We start from the raw sequence: 11,823 nt of genomic DNA on the forward strand, positions 1-11,823 counted from the left end.
AGAGTTTTGCATGTGTTCAACATACTCTTCCTCCTAGTACCAGCCTGAACATCCAGTGCCATCCCACTGAAATTAAAACAAAAAATTAGAACTTTAATCACAATCATCATGAAAATAAGTATAAATTAACCATAATCATCAAATGCTACAAAATAACTCACATTGCACTCCGGACACTTGTAGAAGATACGGCCCTTGTTGGGACACTCCTTCCTCACCCGGTGCTCCATCACAATCTTTTCCTCACACTTGCCGAATGCAATGAGAGGGAGGTTCGGCCTCAGTCGCTTTGGAACCCGATGAGAGGCCGAGGAACCAGAAGCAGTTGCCATCTACTCTCTATACTCATTTTTAATATAATATAAATTTCTTATTTTATAAACAAATAAAATTAAAAAACTCTAAAATTCTCTATATCTCTAAACCATGAAATGCGCTGTGCATGCTAGAAATGAAAGATGAATACTAGTTTTAAATAACTACTTTAACCTTCCTTCTTCCAAATATGTAAACTTTAAAGTGATTTTGAGCTTAAATGGCTTACAAATAAAAAAATACACCATAAAAAACCATATATATCTAGTCCACAAAATGAGATATGCTACTGATGAAACATGAGAGTATAACGTTGGTAACCTTTAGAACCGAAGAATCGATGGAGCAATCGACGAAATCTTGTGATTACCGGCGATGAGGAAGAAGAGAGGTCGGCGATGAAGCAAGAACACTGAGGTCGAAGTGGCTCGGGCTCGGGGAGAAAGAAGTGGTATATAGGAGGGGACCTTTAGTCCCGGTTGGAGACACCAACCGGGACTAAAGGTCCCTTTCTAGTCCCGGACGGAGCCTCCAGCCGGGAGTAGACTTTTACTCCCGGTTGGAGGGACCGACCGGGAGTAAAAGTTAACCTTTAGTCCCGGTTGGTAGCTCCAACCTCCCCTACAGACAAAGCCTGCCGCAGTAGCCGTTGGGCAGGGACCTTTAATCCCGGTTGGAGCTACAAACCGGGACTAAAGGTCTCTCAAGTCCCGGGCACGAAAAATACCGGGACTAAAGCCAAATTTTAAAGTGGATGAAAAATCGTTTCTCTACTAGTGTCCACCTATTGGTAGTAATGTTTTTTATATTTCCCCTCTAGGATACAAATTGTATTATATTTCATCATGCTACCCCTAAATAATTCCTTTCCTCTTCTATAATATTTCCTTCATTCGTCAGATAAATTACAATTCTAAAATTTCGCATCAACGCATGGGAAATTCTTTTAGCTAAAGTAACGTCAAAGACACTAAGAGTGGAGCCTAGGCCACAGTGCAAGTACAGAGCCCGGGGCTTGGTGCAAAGGAAATATATGGGATATATAAGACACTCTTATTGATTTCCCTATAGCGACACAAGCGGCATTCAGCTACTCTGAAAGAAACAGCGTCTTTCGGGTAGGCCAAAACTCTGTAACTCGTGCGGTCTTCCCCTCACTTGAATCACAAGATGATGCAAGAGAATTGGTCCCAAATTTCCACTTCCCGGCAGCCATGGTTGACCACAAACGCAGGCAGGACACAGACTGGAATGCATGCAGCCCTACCTCGAAGCACTATAAATAGGGCCATGTGCCCCATGTGTATATCATCCACACCCCTAGCTCTCAAATCGAAGCTGCCGCAGAGACCTTACTGCTTAAGCAAGTAGCTTCACCGAGCTAGTGTGCAGGTTGCCATGGCGGCTCCTACCTTGATGCAATGCTTGGTCGCCATTTCCCTCCTCTCCTGTGTTGCCCACGCACAGCTCTCGACCACGTTCTACGCATCCTCCTGCCCCAACCTGCAGACCATCGTGCGGACGGCGATGACCCAGGCCGTCAGCGCTGAGCCGAGGATGGGCGCCTCTCTGCTCAGGCTCTTCTTCCACGACTGCTTTGTTCAAGTACTAGCTAGAATCCTCACACTGTTCATCTAGTTGTTCTTATAACAACTAACAACACACCATTTATGCATGCTATGCTGGACAATTCAGTTTAACCGCGATGTATGTATGCCTCCGGTAACACTATGTGATTGTGATGCCAGGGTTGCGACGGATCGATCCTTCTCGACGCCGGAGGGGAGAAGACGGCCGGCCCCAACGCCAACTCGGTGCGCGGCTTTGAGGTCATCGACACCATCAAGACGAACGTGGAGGCCGCGTGCCCCGGCGTCGTGTCGTGCGCCGACATCCTCGCGCTCGCCGCGCGCGACGGAACGAATCTTGTACGCACGCCTACTAGTTTGGTTGTTTATGACATGCGCTGCGCCTGCGCGTCATATCAGTTATCCAGTGTGTATGGTCGGCATGCGTCTGACACTTTTGCTTCGTTTGTTGTTGTTGTGCGTATACGTACGTAGCTCGGCGGGCCGACCTGGAACGTGCCGCTGGGCCGGCGGGACTCGACGACGGCGAGCGCCTCCCTCGCCAAGCAGCAACCTCCCGGGACCCGGGTCCAGCCTTGCCACCCTCATCTCCCTGTTCGGCAGGCAGGGCCTGTCGGCGCGCGACATGACGGCGCTGTCGGGCGCGCACACCATCGGGCAGGCCCGGTGCACCACCTTCCGGGGCCGCATCTACGGCGACACCAACATCAACGCCTCCTTCGCGGCGCTGCGGCAGCAGACGTGCCCGCGGTCGGGCGGCGACGGCACCCTGGCGCCCATCGACGTGCAGACGCCGGCGAGGTTCGACACGGACTACTACACCAACCTGCTGTCGCAGCGGGGCCTGTTCCACTCGGACCAGGAGCTCTTCAACGGCGGGTCGCAGGACGCGCTGGTGAGGCAGTACAGCGCCAGCGCCTCGCTCTTCAACAGCGACTTCGTGGCGGCCATGATTAAGATGGGCAACGTTGGGGTGCTCACCGGCACCGCCGGACAGATCAGGCGCAACTGCCACGTCGTCAACAGCTAGTAGATAGATACGCCTAGATACGGATCGGATATCTCTAAAACTTGGCTGAAACTGACTGATTTTGTAAAAGAAAAACACTGGAGCAACTGTTTGCTGAACAGTATTTCGTGAGGAGGGTCAGCCGGCTGGTCTGGACCATCCAGACCCGCGAACGCGCCCATACTTCTAGCTAGGTAGCTTCTGTTGCTGTCGATCGATCGCAGAAATCGACCGACATATGTACAGCTAGCTAGCTAGATTCTCATGAACTACACTACTCTCTAGTATGTAGCTATAGATAGGACTCATCAATACTACGGAGTATGTAGTCACTTACATGGCCAGGTCATATCGAAATGATTCACCTGACCTTTTCTATTGGATTTGAAACGCAAATATATATATATATATATATATATATATATATATATATATATATATATATAGGGAGAGGCTATTCAGTAGCCGGCTACAAAATAAGTTATTTTGTAGCCACCTCCGTTTACTATAATTTTATATACTAATTTACCATAATGTCAATACATATTTACGATAGTTGGGTTACTATAACACATGGGGATATTTACCATAACGTTATATTAAACTACTTAGTAAAGAGTTACTATAATCTCGTAAATTAACATAGTAATTATCATAACTCAAAGTGGCTACAGAATAAGTTATTCTGTAGCCAGCTACAGGATAGTAGTTCTATATATATATATATATATATATATATATATATATATATATATATATATATATATATATATATATATATATATATATGAAGAGTATATGCGGTAGTTAGCTATAAAATAAGTTATTCTGTAGCCACCTTCATTTACGATAATTTTATATACTAATTTACGATAATATCAATATATATTTTCGATAGTTGGGTTACTATAACACATGGGGATATTTACCATAACGTTATAGCAAACCACTTAATAAGGAGTTACTATAATCTCGTAAATTAATATAGTAATTAGCGTAACTCAAAGTGGCTACAGAATAAATTATTTTGTAGCTAGCTATAGGATAACTTATTCTATTGTTACCTTGATTTACGATAATGTTTGTACCAATTTACGATAATGACAATACACATTTACGATACATGGGTTACTATAATTCAAGATGAGAGTTACTATAATGCTATAGTAAATCATTTATGATGAAGTTATCATAATCTCGTAAATTAGTATAGTAATTATCATAACTCAAAGTTGCCACAAAATAACTTATTCTGCGGCCAGCTATCAGAACAGTATATATATATATATATATATATATATATATATATATATATATATATATATATATATATATATATATATATATATATATATATATAGACGCGCGCGCGCGCACCATCCATGTTTACTATATGGTCATGTCATGTGTTCCAACTTCGAAGCAGTGAAAGCACATATCGTATCACCTCGTCCGACTGTTGTACTCTAGTCCTGTCACGTGTTCTCCACTAAAAAAAAGGACAAAGTGGCCGAATACTATTTGGGCATGGTTCACTGGGCCAAAATCTGCAGATCTTGTTCTGCACCAAGGCCTGGGCTATGTGCTCCTCCCTTTATGGGCCCACCTAATTCTGAATTGAAAAACATATCTCACTAGTTTCTATAAATGTTCATACCCACTGATAAGGCATGTTCGACTGGTATTAAAGCCTCAGCCGGCTGAAGCTGTTTTGTTGTGAGAGAAAAATACTGTAGATTCTAGATGATAGGCCGGCTGAGCTGAGCTCTCATTCTTCAACGTCATTTTGATTTCTCTGCCATCCGATCTTTGTTTCATCGGTTGATCTGGCCATCTTAGCTCATCGCAGCCCTTCTTATTGGAACCAAACAAACAGGTTCATCCCACTGGAGAATCTGCGACAAGGTTGATCAATTTTTATCTCAGATGAAGATGTATAGTAGGAAGAAGGTCGAAACTGATATCCTTGATTTTCTTGACAGCTCATCATCGATCCACCTCCAAGCATGCTAGAGCATACTTTAGATCTGTAGCAGCTTGGACCTTCGCCCTCTTCTTCAACATCTTGCAGATCTCCTTAGAGAGTTGATGGATCGAAGGCTTGATAATTTTCCCCCGGTTCTTTAGGTAGGTCCTATGGTCGACCATTGTCGTCGGCCACAATAGTAGGGGAGTCAGAAAAAACGTGTCAACGTTGAATCCTGCCAACAAACTGGTAAGAGCTAGATCATCCGGCCCACACATGGTCGAGACATTCAACAGATATAGATCTAAACGGTGATACCGACTAGCAGGTCGATGGGGTCGATTTGACGCTAGTTCTTTGTCAAAAATCCACGAACGTCTCCCAAAAGAACCATAAGGGAGAGGCATAGCAGGATGAACTAGGATGAGAAAGACCACCTATAACGCCGACAATCTCGTCGAGAGAAGTGCTACAGGCACCTAGAAGAGTTTTAGGTATAAGATAAAAAGTAAGATAGATCGTGTCGGGGTTATAACCCTGGAGTATCTTAGGACACCGATTAGTTGGCAGGCCACGCGACCTATAACTCGCCAGTCAGCGAAGGCCCAAATGACCAAGGCCCAGCTAAGCCGAATGCACCAAGGCTAAAGTCGACCGTGACCCCTTCCCCAGCCTTGGCCGCACAACACTCGCAAAACACGCGACCTTGCCCTCGTCATGACCCCCGGAAGGGATGGAAGAGATCGAGCCCTGCCCAGCGCACCTGCTCTGACAAGAGCAAGCACGCCACACTGACCCCGCAAGGACCGAGGGGACAACGATCACCTCGGCCCGGTCAGACAACATCCCTGTGCCACGCCGCACTGACGAAGCAACACCGCACCGCGGTGGCAATGGGTACGACACCCACCGTCCAAATACGGGACCGACTAGATGCTTGTACGATCCCACCCACTATGGGATGGGGATCCACAATAAGGGCTCGATGAAGAGGCCATCCAGACCAATAGAGAGCCTCGGCCCCGATGATCGGGGTCGTGGTCCTCGGCCCCGTAAAGCCACCAGGCAAACGACGACGCGGGGCGCTTACCTACTTCGGGTATGATGCCCCTGGAAACCATGAGACGACGACGAAGGCCACGACTGACACCGCGTTGCACAAGACGGCTGATGAACCACCATCGAGGCTACAGTGCCACATGGCTGGCACAGTAGCCTCACGCCACACCCTGTCGCAACGTGGCCAGAAGACCATGACGATAGCCACGACCGGACGTGCACTAAAAAATGGCGTAGCTTGCAAGCCAAGTTAGATAGGACCCCTCTCAGGCTCTCGACCCTTCGGTTGGGACAACCTTCTACTTTGTATGCGCTCTGGCCCCAAACTCTATGTAAGGACAGCCAGGGCACCCTCTCCAGACATTCTGAATACTCTACCATTCACCGTCATAGTAGAGCTCTTGGAGCTTCTCTTCGGGCAGCCCTTCGCCTAGCATAGGTCCTTCTATCTCTTCCATCATTCTTGCACCCCCATTGTAAGAACTTCAGAGCATCCAAGCGAGGAACACACACTCGATCATCTCTGAGACTGGACGTAGGGCTCCTGCCAGAACCAGTATAAATCCTCGTATCTATTGGATGCTACCATCGTCTTCCTAGAGCAACACGGCAATCGTATAAGTTTAGTAATCTGGTTTACAAAACATCGACATATCGGTTTTTTGACGATTAAATAGATAGGATCTCTCAATTGGTTCGTGATCCTCTCATATAAATAGTGAGGTATTCTTATTGTACACGAAACCAATAATTTCCCACGAGACTGAATGAGTTTTCAAAGAAAAAAACAAATTAGGGCTCGGACCTGCCAAAACCGGCCTTGGTCGAGTTCAACAGGATTGATGAGGAGTCTGCTCAAATTGTCTGGGCCGATTTTTATTGTCTGCTTGGCCGAGTGGAGGCTGGTTTTTTTCTGTCTTCTCAAATTTGATCTTTTTTATCTAATAAATTTGATCTATTTTTTTTGCATATGATTTTCTGCTCCGTCCGGCTTTAACTTTGCAATCATATTTTGGCTAATAATAGAGCAAGAACCGTTAAGGCATTTTGCATTTGTAGCAAATAGAGATAGAGTGATCTCACACTGAAAATTATAAGGACCTTATTTAGGTGCACGTGTATTTACTTCACTCCATATATATTAGAGTGAAATAAAATGGAACTTAATTTAATTATACTCCAACATATTCAATAAATACGGATTAAAATGAATACATACATATCCAACCAACGCATAAACTGATCCGGTTTCCACGCCACCGGTTCCAAACAGAGATGACGTGTGCGCAGTCAGATGCTGGAACGCTACAAAACCTCGTGATCACGGACCGCAAAGACAGAGTCACAGGTCTGCCTACCTACGGGCGCCCTGCCAGAGGTTTTGCCGTGGGCTTGGTGGAGGCCGACAGGACGGGGCAGGTGCGGTTCACTGGCACTGGATGAACACGTACGCGTGCACCTGGCGGATGAGGACACGCACGGGGCCAACCAATCCACGCTCCACGGCGACGAACTGAGGCAGAGGCGGCGGGCATCTCCCAACAGGCATTCCGACTTCCGAGCAAGTGGACGTGTGGTGTGCTCGCAAAACCAGGAGGCAGGTATGTCGACCCTACCCATTCCAGCAACTTGAACTAAAATTATTCAGGTTCAGGCTCCATGCTTCTTGCCGCAGCTGATATTTGTTCAGGGTTCAGACGTTGCCTCTTATTTTAGTTTTACAGTCCACCGATCTGCTTCAATCCAGATTCGGAGACTAATACCTACTTACTGGACTGAAAAGATTCTTAGTTTCTGACGGTGGACTTACCTAGCGTGGACGTCCGATCCAGGATATTAGCGTCGCACGGTGCCAGCGCAAGAGCAAGCGAGCGCCCCAGTAGTGTTTGGACTTGCAACCGAGCGCCCCAGCAACAGGCCCATATTGCCCCGAATGTTGCCGCGCCGCCGGACCACGCGCGGGAACCGCTCGCGCCCCCTCCCATTTCCCACACGTATTTCATGTACAACACTCTAATCTACTTTTGAAATATTCAGATGCAACACTTGCAACATATAAAAGAAGACAGATGAAACACTTAAAACATGCGTCTCAAACACTTACAAAAATACTTGAAAACCATTGCAAACATACGCAATATCCAGATAAAACATTTAGCAACATTTGTGTAAAACATATGCAATGTCCAGATAGACACACTTGCAACATACGTCTGAAAACAGTTGAAACATTAGGAATAGACACTTGCAACACACGTGTACAACCATTATAATATATGCGACATCCCGATCTACTTTTGCAACATCCATATGAAGCATTTGCAACATATCTATGAAACATCTGAAACATTTGAAATATATGCCTGCAACATGCGTTTTTCACTCTTCTTCTTCCGGACGACGCAGAGCAGAACGGGGAACAGCCTATTCCGGCCAGCCGTTGGCCGAGGATGGTGGCACGGCCTGGCAGCGACCAGTTGCACCTACGCCTAGGCCCTAGCCCGACTAGCGACGACCCCCTCTCCTGGCCGCCTGGCCACACATGACGGACGACGCCAAGCACGGTGCAGAGGGAGGAAGGCAGCCGTCGGCGCTCGGATGCGGTGGAGATGGAGGATGGAGGCCACCATTCGGGCGGGCGTGGCGGAGAACGTTGCGGCGAGGTGGTCGCGATGGACCCTGCTGCGACGATGCGGATGCTGCTTTGAGTGGAGAGCGACTTTTTCTATGCAGAGACTGCAGCCAAACGGAAGCAACACGAAGACGAGCGCAGGAAAAAAGTTGTTGGGCCGTTCAGAGTGTCGCGGCCAACGCCAACCTGAGCGTCTGGTCGATGGGATGCCCGGATGTAAGACCGTCTCCAACAATCCTTACCCGAAATACAAGACACATTCCACGTTTGGGTAGCGCTACAGACAAAGGGTTCAATACCTATTTTTGATCTTCTTTAACGACCAGACCCAAAAGCGAACCCTGCAAATGGGTCTCCAGGAGAGAGAATACTCAGATTTGGGTTATACATCTCCTGACACCAAAAAATAATCTTCTATATAGGTACTCTGTTGAAAGCTATAGATATTATGTTGGAGACCTATTTTAGGTTTAAGTCTTCTGATGGATCTCCAACTAGAGACAGCCTAGGCATTTCCGTTCTGGTGGAGTATATTTAGTTGCTCGGATCATTTTCTTACATTAGCTGGAATTGCATCTGTACCAGACAATATACTACTGGTTAGATTAGAGTCTTAGGCCCTGTAACAAGGATTTGGATTCCACATGTATATTGCTCCCTCTATTTCAAATTCTAAGTCTTTTTTATTTTTTTGTACATTTATTTTACTATGTATCTATATATAATAATATGTCTTATACATAGCAAAATAGATAAACAAAAGTCAAAACGACTTATAATTTGGAAAGGATGGACTACAAAGTAGCTAGTATACCGTACAAATTTGGCAAATAAAAACGTGACGAATTTCATATCATTACAGTAGCCGATAAGAAAGAGGGACAGGATTATTCCTGCCACGTAAGATAATCAGAAGCAATTGATTAATTAAGCGTGCTACGACGAACAGCCACGCAGTTTTGACTGTTAACGTGACAGGATTATTCATGCCACGTAAGATAATCGGAAGTTGGAACACACTCGAATGCATGACGAATCGGTATCCAAAATCCATCGTCCAGCAGCAGTTGACGCTAGTTGACCTTCCTGCAGTCGAGCCTGACCTCGCCCTGCGTCCCCGTGAGCGGGCTGATGGCGCCCATCCTCACCATCGCCCTGGCGAAGTCGGCGGCGAACATGCCGGCGTTGCCGCTGTACTTCTTCACCAGCGCGTCCTGCGAGCCGCCGCTGAAGAGCTCCTGGTCCGAGTGGAACAGCCCTTGCCTGCTCATCAGGTTCTGGTAGTAGGCGTTGTCGAACGCCTCGGGGCTCTGCACGTCGATGGGGGCCAGCGCGGCGTCTCCGCCGGACTGCGGACACGTCTGCTGCCGGAGCGACGCGAAGGTGGCGTTGATGTTGGCGTCGTTGTAGATGCGGTCGCGGAACGTGGCGCACCGGGCCTGCCCGATGGTGTGCGCGCCCGACAGCGCCGTCATGTCGCGCGCCGACAGGCCCTTGTTGCCGAACATGGTGACGAGGGTGGCGAGGGTGGACCCGGGCCCCGGGAGGTTGGCGTTCGCGTCGTTCTGGCTCGCCGTCCGCGCGTCCCGCCGGCCGAGGTACACCGTCCAGGTCGGCCCGCCGAGCTGCATGCATTATATTGGAAGGTGGATGTGTCAGTCAGGTCTCGCGTCAGTAGCTTGTAAAGCAATGCATTGCGTCGTGCATGCTCTGCGACGTACGAGGTTGACAGCGTCCCGGGCAGCGAGGGCGAGGATGTCGGCGCAGGAGACGGTGGCGTTGCAGGACGCCTCCACCTGCGTCTTGATGGCGTCGATGACCTCGTACCCGCGCACCGAGTTGGCGTTAGGCCCGGCGTTATTCTCGCCGGTGAAGGTCGCCGTGTCGTCCAGCATGATGGACGCGTCACATCCCTGCAACGTAACCGAACCAAGGAGCACGTACGCTCCCATCAGTAATGACGACGCTTTGGTACATGCTGCGCATGCATCGATCGGAAACAGGTGACAGATTAGAATGCAACAATTAATGTTGCATGCCCCCACATTGACGAAGCAGTCGTGGAAGAACATGCGGAGGATGGAGGCGCCCATGCGCTTCTCCGCCGCCACGGCCGACGCCATCCCGGCCCGCACGATGCTCTGCACGTTCGGGCACTTCTTGCTGTAGAAGCTCGTCGACAGCCCGCCGCCGGCAGCAGCACCGCCGGCCAGCAGGGGAGCCAGCACCGCGGCCACCGTGAGCAAGCACCTTATCACTGATGATGCGCTCGCCGCCATGGCTAAAGCTAACCGTAACCGATCGACCAGTGGATGTGGATTGTGACTTGAAACTACAAGTAGTTACGCTGCAAGCTTGCTGCTGAGCAGCTAGCAGTGATGCAACCAGAAGATTATAGACCAATCAATGGTTGATCGATGAGAAGGAACAAGGACGGGGACGCGTATATATAGTGTGTTGTGGCTCCAGTTTGGTGCTTGCATTGCCTGTTCGGCCCATATGGGCGAGCGCCTGAACTCGCGCTAGATTGGTTGACTAATGCGCACGGCGTAGCCTGGCGAGAAGGTGATGGTGGGCAGATTAGGGTTGGACTGTAGTACTGCTGCAAACTAGTAAAAAAAAAGCAAATTTGTCCTTAAAAATAAAATTTAATCAGAAGATCAGATCGGTGTAGAGGACGCTGGTTTGGTGCGCGCATGTTCCACAATCATCATCTTTTTGAAACTGCAACTTGCTACTCTGTGCAGTGCAGAGTACATCGGAGTAGTTGTCTGGTTAACGAGATTGAGGGTATTCTTATTGTTTAGTTTCGAGTGTGCAGTGCCAAATTCGCGATAAAGCGCTTTTCCTCCGTGTATAGAGTCTAGTATATTGCAAATTTCAAGTGACTAATGATGTGACTGAGTGATGAGAAAAATCATAGTCAATTAAATAAATTTAAAAAATAACATAACTTGGCGAATTTTGCAAATGCTGCCTTCCTAGCATCTTTTTACTTACATAAGAATGGTTAATATCGAGTGATGAGTAAATCTACTGTAACTGATCAGCTTGTCTAGTCAATTCTGTTTCGCTGAGTTGGTGCATCCCAAACCTTGAATACTATACTACTCCCATATGCCTACGGTTGCTAGACCAGTTGATCAAGCCTATGGGTGACGTCCCTCGTGACCGCAGTTCGAATCCTTGGTCAGACGAATATCTGGTCGGCGGTGTAGAAAAAAACCCCTCACATGTCCCGCGCTTTTCACTC

General features: G+C 47.8%; 1 protein-coding gene and 1 pseudogene across 1 annotated transcript; one reads left to right on the forward strand and one right to left on the reverse strand.

Annotated features, from left to right (window-relative positions):
- Window positions 1-1,516: 1,516 nt before the first annotated feature.
- LOC136526943 (peroxidase P7-like) lies at window positions 1,517-3,032 on the forward strand (annotated as a pseudogene).
- A 6,347-nt stretch (window positions 3,033-9,379) lies between these two features.
- Window positions 9,380-10,947, reverse strand: LOC136526941 (peroxidase P7-like). Its single transcript, XM_066519510.1, has 3 exons — window positions 10,616-10,947; window positions 10,292-10,483; window positions 9,380-10,195 (listed from the first exon to the last, which is right to left on the reverse strand). Exons 1-3 carry the CDS (start codon window positions 10,847-10,849, stop codon window positions 9,644-9,646), a joined length of 978 nt encoding a protein of 325 aa, XP_066375607.1. The 5' UTR covers window positions 10,850-10,947; the 3' UTR covers window positions 9,380-9,643.
- Window positions 10,948-11,823: the final 876 nt, after the last annotated feature.

This window comes from Miscanthus floridulus, chromosome 19 (genome assembly GCF_019320115.1).
Source record: "Miscanthus floridulus cultivar M001 chromosome 19, ASM1932011v1, whole genome shotgun sequence".
NCBI lineage: Eukaryota > Viridiplantae > Streptophyta > Magnoliopsida > Poales > Poaceae > Miscanthus > Miscanthus floridulus.